The sequence below is a fragment of the Xiphophorus hellerii genome, chromosome 8 (assembly GCF_003331165.1).
Source record: "Xiphophorus hellerii strain 12219 chromosome 8, Xiphophorus_hellerii-4.1, whole genome shotgun sequence".
NCBI classification, from domain to species: Eukaryota; Metazoa; Chordata; class Actinopteri; order Cyprinodontiformes; family Poeciliidae; genus Xiphophorus; species Xiphophorus hellerii.
This window is the reverse complement of record NC_045679.1, coordinates 26,596,582-26,612,866: the sequence shown is the minus strand read 5'-3', so window position 1 is coordinate 26,612,866 and position 16,285 is coordinate 26,596,582. Positions and strand designations below refer to the sequence as shown.

General features: G+C 37.7%; 1 protein-coding gene across 1 annotated transcript; it reads left to right on the top strand.

Annotated features, from left to right (window-relative positions):
- Positions 1 to 3,154: 3,154 nt before the first annotated feature.
- pargl (poly (ADP-ribose) glycohydrolase, like) lies at positions 3,155 to 15,938 on the top strand. The gene is made up of 16 exons (XM_032570521.1): positions 3,155 to 3,295; positions 4,691 to 5,217; positions 6,253 to 6,390; positions 7,274 to 7,366; positions 7,819 to 7,890; positions 7,980 to 8,060; positions 8,785 to 8,945; positions 9,031 to 9,110; positions 9,198 to 9,270; positions 10,279 to 10,354; positions 10,461 to 10,608; positions 11,339 to 11,417; positions 11,504 to 11,612; positions 12,384 to 12,483; positions 12,641 to 12,769; positions 14,515 to 15,938. The coding sequence occupies exons 2-16, from the start codon at positions 4,693 to 4,695 to the stop codon at positions 14,616 to 14,618; spliced, it is 1,968 nt and encodes a 655-aa protein (XP_032426412.1). The 5' UTR covers positions 3,155 to 3,295; positions 4,691 to 4,692; the 3' UTR covers positions 14,619 to 15,938.
- Positions 15,939 to 16,285: the final 347 nt, after the last annotated feature.

The window sequence follows — 16,285 nt, the reverse complement described above, 5'->3', positions numbered from 1 at the left end:
TACATAACTGAAAACTACCCCATCAGCCACTGTTCCAGTCAATAAAGGCCTCTCCTGACATCTCTTTTCTCAGCTCCATTCACACCACCTGTGTGTCCCTCCACTCACACAGGTGGTGTGAACACTAAACTGTTCACATAGTCTAACAGAGATTTGTTTCCACCTCCCCTCTTTGAAGCAATTAGTGCCAATTCAGATAAATTCTTGTTGCTCTGCTGTCGCCTCTGTTCTGATTTCTCTGAAATATACACCGGAGTTTAAATGAAATTGACCTCACATAACTGCATTTATCCCAAAATCCTGAACAGTGACGCCGGAAAACTACATCTACCAGATGTAAAAAATACTAACTTGTTAGGACATCCAAACTAACAGGGGGCCCTCAAATACACTTTAATTCGCACACAAATCAGATCAGTTTTTCTTTAATTCCCTATTTTTTGTTGTTCAAAATTTTTTTTTTTTACATTGTTAGCATTGGGACAATATTTGTATGAGGGTCAAAAATGTAGGTCTTTTTTTATTGCTCAATAGTGAAAATATTCTTCACCAAACTGCAGAAATAGAGAGAAAACAAGCTAATTAAAACTGTCAACATCAGGAAAAATCATTAGCTTTCCCTAGATTTATTTTGGTTACTTTTGGAGAGCAAAGTGAGTCATGTTGGATACTTGGTGGAAACTTTCCATCCTTTACTCAGGCAATATTACCAGCTTACCTCTAAAAACCAAAGAATATATTTAATAGAAAAATGTGAATTTTTTTCAAACCGTGAAATTCATTCCAAAAGTTAGAAAAGGTGATGACAACAATTTAGTTAGAATAATATTCAGATTTTTCTTTCCAGTTATAGAGTGTAAAGCAAGTAGAATACATCTTTAAGATTTTTCTTACTGTCCATCTTAATAATCAAATAATAAAGAAAATGTTTTTTGAAAAAAAGAAGAGTTGGAAAAGTTTTAAAAGTGGCTCTGTTTCTGAAATAACAGTGCAGATGTATTACAACATCTCTTAGTTTTGACTTAGTTCACAAAATGTGGAGTCCCACAGGGATATATTTTTAGAATCCCCTCTGTTGGATGTTATCAAACATCCTCTAGGTTCCGTCTTCTGCAACCTATTTTAGGAAATTCTAACGGAAATAAAAATAGCAATAAAAATCCTAAGCCATTTAATCCAGGCGTCTCCACACCAGTCAGGAGTTTCTTAAAGGTAGTTCAGGAAGTGAAATATTAACTGGTAAATTGTATCTGGACAAAGTGGTTTGAGGTGCAGCAGATTGTTCCTGAAGAGGTTTGTGGTGAGTCCAGATTTATGAACCTAATGCGCAAGAAGACAATGGTTCTCAGTACATGGAGATCTAGATTAATGCAATGTTTACAGAACAATCTGGTGAAGCGAGAGCTTCTCACTGGTCGTCTTGCACTGGAATGTTTGCCTTCCATATTTAGATCCTTCTACTAGTTTCCAGTAAATGCAGAACATTTTTGAAATAGTAACCTTTTGTTTTTAAGGCTTTACACAGGTTTCCTTCCATCTTTTCACTATTGTACCATGATGAGGCTTCGATTTGTAAGCAACATGTCTTCACATATTTCTTTGCCTGAAAAATGTCAACATACCCATTGTACATTTTTTGCTGCTATTCAGAACTTTAAAATTGTATCTCGCTGACAATTAATTAAAAGTATTAATCCCATAACATTATGTAAATGTGCACCTCAGACACATTTGTATTTATTTTATGCTTCAGATGTACAGTATATTATAATTTTGAATATTTTGATATCTTTTTTATGCAAAGGTTGGCTATTACATTAATAAAATGTTAGGTGGTAACTAAAAAAAATAACTAAAGTAATTGAATGTCAAAGGGTGAAAATGTGAGTGTATAAGATTCGGTTTAAATTAAAAGCTTATCTCTTATAATACAAAGGTGATATTGTGAAAAACCTGGCCTTAACTTACATATTCTGGCTCACTGCTGCCATCCTCTGGTGAAAAGCAAACTCAGCAAACCCAGTGAAATCTTTATGTTGTGTCTAAAAGAACATATTAAATGCATATAGGTGTTTTCATTGTTTTTTGTTTTTATTATTTACTCTATGATTATGATTAATTGCAAGGATAATATGTCTAGTTCTTGAACAGAAACAAACTAACTTACCTTTAATGTATTTCACATCTGATAATTCATGGTGTACCATGCTTGTTTGACTAAGACAAACAAAATAAAGATGTACATCTTTCAAGGATTATTCCGGCCTAAATCTGTACTAAATTCATCTAGTATGGTTGTGTGTGTTTTATTAGTAAATTCAGTAGCTTGTTGTCCATTTCTCTGGGCAGTTTTTATAAGATGGAGGTCAAAATTTAAAGAGTTTGACAACAATTTTCTAATAAGTCATCTCTGCATTTTCACTCATTTCCCTTGATATCACATTCTTAGTCTATTGAGGTATGTATGATGATATTCCATCCATATTCAGCTACAGAACACACCTCGGAGGACTTTTCACAAGTCTTAGGAGTATAATTCTGTAATTCTTTGAGCATTATTCCAAGACAGCATTTGTGAAGTCAGATACTGATGTGTAAGCAAAGGTCAGTCTCATATTAAATTCAAGTTCTTCCACCCCAAAACTTGCTAATCTAATGTCTTTAATGATTTAACATGTCAAAGCAAAGCGAGGAAAACTTTTTAATATTAGTTTTCTTAGGTATTAGTCTTAGTCACACATTGGAACTGGACTGAATTATTTAACAAGAGGATTTCTAGAGATGTGACATTTTGGGTCCTCAAAGCAGTCTTAGTTTTCTTTATCATCCGATAAAAACAAACAAACAATTTATGAAGTTTGGGGAACATTCTAGTATTCTCCATATATGCAATTAATACAGTGTTTAGTTTTGGTGGTTTAAACGTTATTTTCAGATTTATTGCCTACAGTAGTATTATACAATTTGACTTTTTCATTTTTAACTAAGATGTTTAATCATCTCTTAAACAGAACGTGCTCGCACGCAACGAATTCTAAAAAAGCTTTGAATTTAGCTGCAGCCAAATTATTAGCTTTAAATCAGATAATCAGATTTCAACATGCCCAACTCCAGAGCTGCTTTCTCGGTTGTGCGCAGCCGCAGTTGGTTTCAGCTCACTTTCGTTTTCGATTCTAACCTAAAGTAAACTGAATTGTGTCTCTCCAGTCCTGGGGGCGCGCGCAGCGAGGAAAACAACTCTATTAGACAGAATTACACGACATTCAAATAAACCCAACGCAGTCTTTGGTTGAAGGTGAGTTTTATAGCAGAATGTTTGCTAAATTAAATATGTTACATGTGGGCACGAGCCTGTCTTTCGGAGTTTTGATTGAGGTCAGTGTTTGGTTCGGAAAAATAACCTCGAACGTGAAGCTAAAGGGGCCAAATTACACTGGACTGCTTTGTCAGTCCACCTCCAGACAAATGATTCCCGTCACTGAGATGCTCGAGCTTCATGCTGCTGAATGACTTGTGTTTTCTGTCGTGTGTAGACTTTCAGTTTCATTATTGCTTCTTTGGGAAATTTCTTCGTTGTTTACTTTACTTCTAGTCTTAGTTTGTCGCCTAGATTTGGTTCTTAGTTTGTTGTTGTGTCTCATCTTGTGTTTCTTAAGATGCTGGTGTTCTTAGTTCATGTTCTGTTTTAATTATTTCGTTTTTGTTCAGTCACTTAGCGTTTGTTATTGATTTAGATTTTAGATCCTTTGATTGTTTCCCGTTAGTTTTATGGTTTTTCCTTCTTCCTCTGCCTGCCATTATGCTTTTTCCCATTTTCCCCCACATTTCCTCCTCTTTAGCTGCCCCCACTCACCTGTAATTAGCTCTTCTGATTCCTTCTTCTCTTCCACATCTCCCTCAGTACTTAAGATCCTCTCTCCTTCAGTATTTGTTGGATTTTTTTTTTGTTTGCTCTGTTGTTGGTCTGTTGCTGGGTGTGGGGTTTATGCTTATACTTTTCTTATAGCTCAACATTCCAACAACTGAGAAGGAATTCGGCTTACAAAGCTATTCATGGAAGAAGAATTACAAGATTAATTTCTACAGAAACCCCAAAAGTAGAACATACATCCTAGGGACAACAAAATGGAATAAATTTACTCTTTTGCTCACAGTTGTTGATTCTGATTCAGAGTATTCTACATATATTGAATAATGGATATTCTATTAAATGTCTTATTTATTGACATTAATCACATGTCAGATTTAGTAGATAAATGTCAGATTTTATTGATCTTTTTCAATAAAAAGATTTATTACAAAGAGATTTGTTTGTCAGTTAAAAACAGGATCAGTGAAGGTGACAGACTCCTAAAAGTTTTGTCGCAACAGAATTCAGAAAACATCTCAGATCAAGAAACAACGTAGAACTGAACTCCTTCCTTCCTGTTTCTAGTCTGAAAACGGAATATTTCATGCACTGAAAATGTGGCCACAATCATGCTAATAGACATTATATGTGCCAACAGATTTAATAAGAGACTTATTATATCAGAAGTACAAATAAATAGCTTATTGCTACTGTTATTAGTACATGTTGGTTTCTGAGAAATATCTGACTGGGAATATCTTGGAATTAACCAAGTTGAAACCAGAGAACATAAAACTCACACTGACCGTCATCCTGGTCACCTTCTCTTGTTTTCTGCAGACATGGAAAAGAAAAAACATCGCAATGACAGCTCCCAGGTCGCAGAATGCATCAAATCATTTGATCCTCTGTACAAGGGAGAGGAGGAGCCCAAAAATGAAAACCAGCAGAACGGCAAGGATGGCTCAATGCAGGCCAGCTCCTCTGATCCATCCACATCTGGACACAGCTGCAACCAGAACGCAAGTAAGGCAAGCAAACGCGATGGAGACAGCTGCAACGAGGACGCAACAAAGTCAAGCAAACATCATGGAGACAGCTGCAACGAGGACACAAGAAAGGCAAGCAAACACCATGGAGACAGCTGCAATAAGGATGGAAGTAAAGCGAGCAAACTCGATGGAGGCAGTGGCAACGAGGATGGAAGTAAGGCGTCCAAACACATGCCTGTTTGGACGCCGTGTGGCGAGGAGCGCAGTGAAGTCGGCTTGTCGTGCTGCCGGCTGGATGAACTGAAGACGCTTCCACAGTGTGACATCAAACTGGGAAAACTGCATTTCTCAAAGACTCACACCGTCCTCATAGATGTGAGTTGTTTCCGCCTTTCTCTCTGTCTCTTTTTTTCTGAACAAGGAACAAGTAGGACGCCTTCATTTACAGGCACTGCCTGTTGGAAAACAATATATACATAATCTACATATCCAAAGTAGGGCGGCCACTATTGACTATTCTGTCGATTATCTTGACGATTCATTGGAAAAAATTTGGTTATATTCTGCAGATTTTTCATCTAAGTCTTTTTAATGCAATATTAGAAATACATTAATAAAATGCTAATAAATAAACATGATAATTTTTTTAAATAAGAAAAAAATACTGCCTAAAATGCAAGAAAATCTGTTGATAAATTTTTAGATTAGCCAATTAATAATTGGATAGCAAAAGCTGCTTGTTAAGAGATTTTTGTCACAGAATTTGAACAAAGTGATGGTAAAACTATGCTGCTCCAGGAGTACTGGGTAGGACATATTACTTTGGTAATCGATTCAGCATGATTAATCTGATTTAGTGTTTCAACTGTAATCCAAAGTCCATCCATCCATGTTGTAACATGCTTGTCCCTAGAAATTGGGTTGGGAGGTGCTGGTGCCTATCTCCAGCTAACGTTCCGGGCGAGAGGCGGGGTTCACTCTGTCGCAGGGCTGTAATCCAAAATAAAATAGTTATTTTTTTAATTTAATTTTTTCCTCATGAAATCACACAAATTCCAAATGGCTTAGGGACCATAACTGACTGTGAATAGCTTAAATTTGCAAATACTTGAGACCCCATATGAACATGTTTATAATTTCCTATTTTAATCATTTAAACACCAGACATACCTTAATATGCGATAATGTAGTCGAAATTGTCTTAGCACTAATTTGGAGTTATGTTTCCCAGAAAAATCCCTGAATAATGAACTGTGAAGCGGCTAGGATCCACTGCACATGACATCTCGATCAATAATCAAGCCATTTAAAAACACTTATCAAAAGTATCCTTCAATAGAGGTTAGATTTATTGCGTAATAAGAAAACCATGTTCCAGACAAAGTCATTTCTGCTCTGTTTGCTTTTCAGGTGAATTCCTTCAGCTGCAGGGCGATTGTTCCTCAGGACGGGAGAGACCTGTGGCTCAGTAGCTTTGTTAAGATGCCGTGTTCACCATCAAGCGTCTCACCCAAACCAGACACACAGTTTGGTCCCGTTAGATTCAAGGTGAAGAATGAATGAAGTCACATTTAGATCGTTTCGTAAGGTCATCCAGACTTTGTACTTCTAGTGTTTCAGAGTAAAGGCAATGTTTTATGACCTGCTGTGAAGAGGTTAAGAGATGTTTTGCTCTGCAGCAGATGCGCTTCTTCTCCAAATAAGGAATATTTGCTGACACCGGGGGGAAACCCCCCCAAAATTATAACACATAAAGGAAAGGCATAGCAGGTAAAAAGTCAAATCAAAGATCCCAGAAATCAGTCTCTTTAAACAATCAGACTTTTCTTTCTTTATTGATCTTTGTTAAACTGATCTTTGAACTTATAGTGTCTGGACTTAGACAGATAGTTTCCAGCAGTTCCTGAAAATAAACGGTGAAGGTTCTAATGAAATGTTAAATTTAATGAATAACACGTTCGTGTTTATGTCTGTATATAGACCTCAAAGGTACGGTACCCATTTTGTACTTCTTTCATTAACTCACTTTGTCATCCGCAAAACAACCTTTACATTGACTCTAGTTGTGACAACAGCATCTAGTGCTCTTGAAGAAGTTTGACTTGAAGGAGTTTAAAGTGGTAGAAATCAGCTTGTATGTTAGCTTAGCTTCCAAATGGAAACTTTTCCCTGATTCTCCAAACTGATATTGCTCTGACTAATTTCTACTACAGGCAAGATACTGACTGCTCATAACTACAGCACATAACCCTGCAGCTTCCACAGAACTGTTCTTTGAACACAATGTATTCTACTTATTTGACCTAGGTTTAAAATAAGAAAGAAGAGGAGCAGGACTGGTTATACTTTGTCCTCAAATTGATCAACTTTTGGTGAAATAAAGCAGATGTTTTAATATGTTAAAAAATGTAAAAAGTAAATGACGTTGCAGAGTCAATCTGGCCCAGTGTCGAGGTGGGGCCTGATCTCCGAGCAGCTGCGTGCTCTGGCCAAGAAGAAGGCAGCAAAAGCCGATGAGGTGGAGGTATGGTTGAACTTCGGACGCAACTAAGTCATCGATTAATTCTGATTATTAATCCATTAATCAGATAAAAACAAATTGACACATTCTACAGATTTTTCATACAAGCTCTTAACCTTTGTCAATTCAATGTTAGAAATATATTAGAAGTAATTCACAAATAATTCAATTCCTATTATAAGTAAGAAAATCATAGTTTTATTTCCTGAAATAATAAAGATTTCCCTTAAGTTTAATTTGAACCAGGTGAGGCTAAAACTGCCACCTGAGGACTTTTGGGTAAAACATGTTTACAGACAACAATGTGTGTTTCTATCTTAAATGCAGAAACACACATTCAGATGGATGGAGGGATGGATTAGTTGACAATTATTACACTGACTGATTAGTCATTATTAATACTATGATTATACTAATTCTCTGATGTTTGACTCTGGTTACTTGTCTCCCATCAGAAAGCCATCCTCAGATACAACCCCAGCTATGAACGTGAGTGGTCTTTTGATGCACTTCCCAGATATGTGAAGGTCAGTGGTCATCTCTTAAACTGACGTGATGAGTTTTATGACTGATTAAAGCCATGGGTGATGAGAAATGTTTCATGCTTTCCTTCTAGAATGACATCGAAAACCTCTACGAGAAGCTGTTTCCGAAGATTGCTGCTTTGGCCTTGAAGCTGCCTGATGAAGTCAAGAAGGTACCAATGGAGGCATCGTTGGGTGACTCAGAGTCGGAGGCTTAGACTGAAATTGTACTGAACTCACAAAAACACAGACTCCAGATCTGGATTGCACTCATACTTTGAGTCCAATATTTAGACTCGACTAAAGACTTTAGGCTCGACTTGGAATCATTTATATATAACGAGGGTGAAATTAAGCCAGGAAGTTTAATTAATTGAGTTAATGGTCAATCTTGTTGCTTCAGTTCTGGTCCAGCAAGATTAATGTTAAGCTAAGTTAATTGTACTTAAAGCTACTTAAAGTTAACACAACTTTTAGGGGGGAGGGGTGTACGAAAGTAACAATCTTATAAATTGCTCCTTTGTTGCTACGTTGGTATGCAGTAAAACTAAGCCGTAATGGCAGAAGAAAAAAATTTGGCATTTGGCAAGAACCAAACAAAAACCTTCACCCTAACATTAGTAAAGCATGATACACATAAAGGTAAAAGTGAAGAAAGATGTGTTACTGCTTGTACATAAAACACACAAAAGACCATAAAGCTAATGAACAACTGTACAAACATGAGTCCATATGCAGTGCAGGAGTACACCATTCAACTGCTGCGACCCTGTAAGGCAGCCAGACCCACCGTGGTGTTCGCTTGTATGGAAAAGAAAAAGTACAGCGACATTCATTGTATGTTCAATGTCATTGTCCAATCGCCATAAGTGTAATAGTTTGTGTCTGTGTGTCCAGGCCATCCCTTTGCTGCAGCGCCACCAACCAGCCTCCATCACTTTGTCCCAGGGTCAGATTTCCTGTCTCCTTGCCAACGCCTTCTTCTGCACCTTCCCTCACCGCAACACCACCAGGCCCAACGCAGAATACCACAACTACCCGTCCATAAACTTCAGCAGGTCAGCAGACGCGGCGTCGCCGCTCCCCCTTACTGCTGCCCCATCTTTATTTAACATCCCGACTGATTCTTCTGATTCTGCTCAGATTGTTTGGAAGCTGGTCGGAGCGGAAGAGCCAGAAGTTCAAGGCCATCATGCACTACTTTAACGTGATGACAGACGAGAGTGAGTGCGGACCTCGGACCGTGGACGCGTGTTCGCGGGATGCGTACATCACAGGAGGTTTGTGACAATCTGCTGATTTCTCCTCAGAATCTAAACCAGAAGGCCTGGTGACGTTCGAGAGGCGGTGGCTCAGCGACGCAGAAGCTCAGACCTGGGGAAAGTAATGTCCGATTTGAATTAATACAAAAAAATGAAAACATTCTCACATCAATGACGCTGCTACACACTTCATTACTTTTGGCAGCATTGATTGAAAGGATTTTATAAAAAATTTTTAAAAATAAAGCATACAAAGCCAGTACTTAGCTTTGATACTTCATAATTTCTGGAAATCATTCTGGAAATCTACCGACTGATGACTCTTTGTCGTCATATTAGTCTCTTTTGCACAATTTTTTCCATTGCTGTTCATCTTGTCAAACATCCTGAGAGGATATAAGTTGTGAGTTGACGGTATATAAGTGACCTGAATTGACTTGATGGAAACAGATGGTTCACTGTGGTGAACACTGAACGGGAAAAAGAGAGGAAGAAAACACGAAGACTTGAGCTTTCCTTGTCTTAGGAGAATTTGCCACAAACCCCCAGTGGCGTTAACAAAATGAATTGATGTGTATCTGATACTTTTACACATTCATGTCTGAGCAATGGGAAAACACAAAGTGCAGAGCTTTAGCTCATTTACATGTTGCACAGGTAAAGTTTTATGGGATTCAGATGGAGGTCTTTATTTGTGTTTGTTTTGGATTAGCATGTGGTGCATCTGTTTATCCAGAATGAACTGCTTTGTTAGCACTGATAAAGATTTATGGGCCAAAAATGCTAAATGTAACAATAACATTAATAATTTAAACCAAATTCAGCTGCAGGTGGACACATCTTATGGTTTGTGTTGTATTCAGATCATTACAGCATGTCATCATGTTATTCCCTCATCAGAAAAATACCTTAAATTACAAAGTCAAATGTCTTTTAAGCCATATTTGCAGCATTTTTATAATTTGTTTAACGAAAGCACATAGCACCGCCCCTTTAACGAGAACAACTAGAAGAAGAAGATATTGAAGCAGCCATATTGTTTGTGTTTCTGTTACACTTTAGAAACATGGAACCAAACCTTTAGGCCTGGTCAGCTCAGGCTGATTCACACTGTTGTGTTTTCTTGTAGGTGCACACAAACCCTGCACAAGCTGCATGTTACATCAGAGGGCCGGATCGAGGCCGAAGGTGCACAGTTGCTTCAGGTGAGAAGGGGCCTACAGCCGAGAGGATCCACAGCTGTTTCAGTCCACGGCTGAGGCCTGACTGGATTGTGTGTGTGTGTGTGGGGGTGTGTGTGTGTGTGTGCAGGTGGACTTTGCTGCCAGCAGGATAGGCGGAGGTGTCCTGGACTCTGGCCTGGTTCAGGAGGAGATCCTGTTCCTGATGAACCCGGAGCTAATCGTAGCTCGTCTCTTCACAGAGAAACTTGACAAGGATGAGTGTCTCATCATTACAGGTAGAAATGAAACACCTCAGGCCAGCTGTGTGTTGTGCAACTATAGGTTTAGGTTTGGCTATGATTAATAAAATGATTAATTCAGATCAAAATGACCAAGTCGAGGTGCCACATGATTATCAGGAGACAGTAGCCAAGTAGTTTTTAGTCTCATTTATTGTTTTATGAATATCTTGCCTGATAAGGTTTGGTGTTAAATGGCAATATGTGAAAGATTAAAACCCACAACTAATAAAAATTATACAATGACGTCACAGTTCAGTGTGAATAATGAATATTTACAGTCAAGTTTATTTTTGAAAAACTTTGCAATTATGCAGGACTTCCTGCTGGTCTGTCACATGAAGTTGAAACAAGATAAATCAAGGTTTTTGCCAGATGTTTCAGCTATTTAAAATTATATTTAATATTTGTAAAAAATAAAAAGTATGGATATTATGATATGACACAGATACATATCCAGTATACAGGTCATTAAACTTTTAAGTGTTTTGTTAGATATGTTTTGTCCATAAATCAGAAGCTGCTGCAGGAAATGTACAATGCAACTTGTTCATACTCGAGGATCAATTTATTGGGTTCTGATTGGTTCTCAGCCTTTCAGTTCATTTGCTGTAAGCATGCACATTCTCAAGACACTCTTCTAAACGTTAAACCTAAGACGTTTGATCAGACCGTAGCCATGTCACATCTCACATGTTGCCTTGTGTTTTCGCTGTCTGTTCCTCAGGTACGCAGCAGTTCAGCTGTTACTCTGGTTTCAGTGACAGCTTTCAGTGGTTGGGCCCTTATGATGATCACCTCGGAAGGTGTGAGATGTTTAAAAAAAACAAAAAAGAACTAGAACGTTTTCAGTTTGTGCTGGTTGTCTGATTTCGTTGAACTATTTCGGCAGAGACGAGTGGCGTCGGCTGAAGCGGCAGATTCTGGCCATCGATGCCTGTCACTTCAGACAACCCATGGATCAGTACAACATGGAGAAAGTCAAACGGGAACTGAACAAGGTAAAGTCACTGTGTTGACCGCAGTACTCTAATATCCCGTTTGGAGCTTTGGGTTGTGGATAAATGTTTCGCTGCTTTAGTTCACATCTGTTGGATAGAACTTTTCTGTGTTCAGAAAACTTCAGCAACTTTTTCCTCAGGAGTTCCTCAAGGTTGAATTCTCAGTCCTCTCCTTTTGTCTTTATATCTTCTCGTTTTAGAGTTGATTTTGAGATATCTTGGCATCCTTTGTAAGTTTTATGCATACCACTCAAATTTATTTCCTCCCTATTTCCACCCATGCTCCCTTTAACCTCTTAAAGAATCTTGAGAACATGATGGCCATGAATTCTCTGATCTTTAATGAAAAGAAAACAGATGGGGTTTTCTTCAGTCCTAACAGATATTCACACACACCCCTATTCCAAGCCTATGTTAAGCATCAGGTTAGAAATCTCGGCGTAACCATGGATTCTGGTTCAAAGTTCAACAAGCAGGTCAGCTCTGTGTCAGCGGTCTTGCTTCTTCTGCCTCTCTATTTCAGCAGTTTGTTTGTTAGTTCAGCAGAACTTTGGTTGAACAAGTTATTTGTTAGGTGTGCTTTATAAATAAAAATGAATTTAGATTTGTTCAACTGAATACAGAGGAGGTTCTGATCACGTGATGCAAAGTTTCTGTCTTGCTGGTCCAACTTAGCTCAAACCTGATCGAATGGACTTTGCCATATTAGTTCAATGTATTTACATTTCAAGTTTTTTGGGTTTTTTTGCGTGTGTGTGTGTGTTTTCCAAGGCTTACTGTGGGTTCAAAGGTCACCATGATCATGAAGAGCCAGACATCGCCACAGGAAAGTGGGGCTGTGGAGCCTTCAATGGAGACCCAGAACTCAAAGGTAAACTCTGTTACTCTAATGTTGGGTCTGTATTATTATTATTATTACAATTCCCTGAAAAAATATTCCACCTTTAAGCCCGGAGCTAAAACAGGCGAATATTTTCTGTATTTGGCTGTTTTTCATCTGAGTGATGTTGCTATGTTTTGGTTTGCAGCTGTGATCCAGCTGATGGCAGCAGCCAAGGCCAGGCGGGGTTTGGCCTTCTTCACGTTTGGAGACCACGATCTGTGCAGAAGGCTGCAGCAGACGTACCACCTGCTGGTCACACAGAAGATGACAGTCGGTGAGACATTTCATGACAGAAAGCCGAGTTGGAAGTTTTAGCCGAAGAAGCTGTTGTGACTATGAATGTGGTTCGCATTTGCTTTGAGACAAAAAGTGAAAAACTGTTAAATTTAATGAAAAAAATGAGTCCCAGCTTATCTTAATGACAAATAATAGGGCAACCAGAGGTGGGGACTCGAGTCACATGACTTGGACTCGAGTCATTAAAATCAAGACTTGAGACTTGACTCTATTTTTGCCTGTCTTTACTTGAGACTTGACTTGACTTGAGGACAAAGACTTGAGACTTACTTAGGACTTGCAAAACAGTGACTTGGTCCCACCTCTGAGGGCAACTTAAAAAAAATACACTGGGAAGATATCAGTTGAAAACTGGAATAATTAACAAAACAGAATGGCTGACCATTCAGATGACCTTTAAAATCAACATTTGTTTCTATATAAAATGTCAGCTTCCCAAAGCGCACTTTAAGGACAATAAATGTATTAAAACTAGTCTGGCCTGGGGATGCTGTGGTGCGGGGTTAAGCACAACCCACATAAGGAGGCCCTAGTCATCAACGCGGCCGTCACAGGTTTGATTCCCGGCCTGGTGACCTTTGCCACATGTCCTTCTCTCATTACCCACATTCCCGTCAATTCACTATCAAATAAAGGCCACTAGAGCCAATAAAACCTTAAAAAAGAAACTAGTTAAGCTTGAAATGGAAAAATAACATTTTGATCATTTAAAAAAAAGCTATAAAAACACGTCATTCCCAAACTTCAGTAGCAAAACACGCTAATCATATCATTCGCTGTGTCAGGTTCATTACCGTAGTAAAACAGTAGATAGTCTGACATTTTGTATCACCGTCAGAATTGGGAACAACGCCGCCCTCTGGTGGACAAACATACAAATAAAAAATTTATGACGAGAACTTAAAATGAAATATTCCCACAAGTAATCCTTTTATTCCCTGAAAAAAGATACTATAATAAGCTGAAATTCTTTACTGTTGGTGTGTTTTATTGTCTGAATAGCTTCTTAAATAATAGGTCATCAGTTGCAAAAAACAGGAAGGTTTTTACACTGATACAGCTAAGACCAAAATTATTCACACTGGCAAATTTAGGTTGAAATTAATCTTAGTTTTACCAGGAGTTTTTGTTTCTGATGTTGTTAGCAAAGCTTCAAAGAGCTAAAGTGACAGTAGAAACATGCAAAAAGTTGAACAGTGAGTACAAGAGAAGTTTGATGTTTGATTGCTGTAGTGTCAGGAAAGATTCATGTTTCATTTCCTTAAGAAACAAACTTCTTGGCTGAATAAAATTATTTAAAATTATTTTTAAACACAAACCTTTAGAAAAATGTTTCAGCCTCTCAGAATCAGTAGTGTTCGTGTCACGGTTGCTCTTCTCTTGCGCACTTTTCAGTAAATTATTTGTCATGTAGAAATATAATTTCTTTCTACCAAAAATAATCCTGATTTAAATCGGGACCACTTTAATTCTGTTATTCTGGTCAATAGTATAACAATATAAACCAATTATGCAAATAGTTTGGGTCAAGTTCCTCCTGGAAAATTAGAGAATAGTCAGATTCACAATTGAATCATAAGCAGCTTTATTTTTGATGGGATTTGATGTAAATGTTGAGCTGCTTCTTTGCGCAGTTTACTATTTGCTTTAAGAACAGTAAAGTAAATAGTACTGGCAGAATTAATCTTTTTTTAATCTACTTCATGTTCTGTTTCTTTTCAGGCCAGCTGTACAGACATCTGGACAAGTACTGTTCTCTACGTAACAAACCCAATTTCCATGAAGGTTTGTTTGACTACCTGAGAAAAACCCAGAGTCAGCTCTGAGGCGGCCTGCTCTATGTGCATCAAACTGAAGGAATTAGTTTATAAAATGAAGAAAACAATACTTCTGAAATACGCTTTTTGCACATTTTGACACTGTGATCGAGAACAAACGGTAACGCATCAGAGCGTTAAGCCAGACTAGAATGATTAACCAATCAAATTACATTCACGGTTCTTAGAAGCTGCCAGAGCCAAACATCCCGTCACTGAATGTTTGCTCCTGATACATGGAGCTTAGTTTTTAGTTCTATTTGTGTTAAACAGTGAGGGTTCTGTAGTATTATCTTATCATATACAGATATTTCTGGATTTGAGAATTTGCAGAATGAGCCGAACTAGAATCATTTTTTTTGTGTTCTAATGAGTTTTCTCTAATTCTACTCGCTGTCTGGATTACACTACAGCTTTCGTTTACAGTACATTAGTTTGGCTTTCTCAGTGAAATAATTAAACATATAGTTATTGCTCAACAGCACTGATAGAAATCCTTTATTTTGGTTCAAAACATTAAAACAGGCAGCACCAAACGAAAATAAATACATGCTTTAATTCAGAGGTTGTGTGTTTACTGACATATCTGCATCAATTCTGTGACGTTTCCATAGAGACAGGCTGTAATGTGGTACAAGCAGACCTTAAAGAGTGATGTTTTGGACTGGAGGAAAAAAAAGTATCAATGATCTATACATGTGACAGATCTGTTAGATTTGCAGAAGCGTCTTCAGCTCCTAAGCTTGACTTTGTAACTCAGAGGCCGCTTGAGATGTTGAACTTCTAATAAAACTTTTTTTTTTTAAAACAAAAATTCTTCTGCTTTATTGGCTCAATGTGTCAAACAATCGCTGATGCATTTCTATCCAGAAACCCTCACCTCATAGTCAGCTGTACGCATGGAGCAGCTGTAGATCTTCCCATCAACGTTTGATGATATTAACCAAAAACATTTTACAAATAAAAATGGGAAAAAAATGATCTGACTGCTTTTATCCATAACAAAACAGCAACAAAATATCCTCTTCTGTTAAAATGATATATAAATATTAATTAATAGTGTTACCTAGAACATGTATTTAATATTTTGATCCATGACACAGATAAACCATGTATGGGTTTCTTTAAGCTAAACCAGATATTTAGAACTTTAAGGGTTCAGTCGTACTGTTCTCACAAGTGGTGAGATGAAATTCAACCTTTGCTGTTGACATGAGCAGATCATTTTAACAGCTTCTTTAAAGCACATGAACAGATTAGCTGAAGACAAACTGGAAAATGAAAAAGTGGCAGTTTTAGTTTTTTTTTTTTTTAAATAAGTGAACTTATTGTGCAAAATGTCATCATTTCTTTGCCATTCTGGAGCCTGCTGAGGAGATGTTAGCTTGCTAACATGTAGCTGGCTACTGCATAGATGTGGAGTTTGCAAGGTGAACTTTAAACAGCTTTTACTCAGTAAGAGGAAAACAAAAACACTGACAGCACAGCAACAGGTGAGGGAGGGGGAAGTACAGTTGAATACCAGTCATTCCAACACTTTGATATTTCATTAAAAGACTATAAGTTGCTTTGTGGCTTTGAAACAGTAAAAGTTTAAATCCTGTAATCTTGATTCCAAAATCCAGTTAAAGGGTCGGTGTTATAAATCTTCCAGGCAAATAGGGTCATTTTATAGC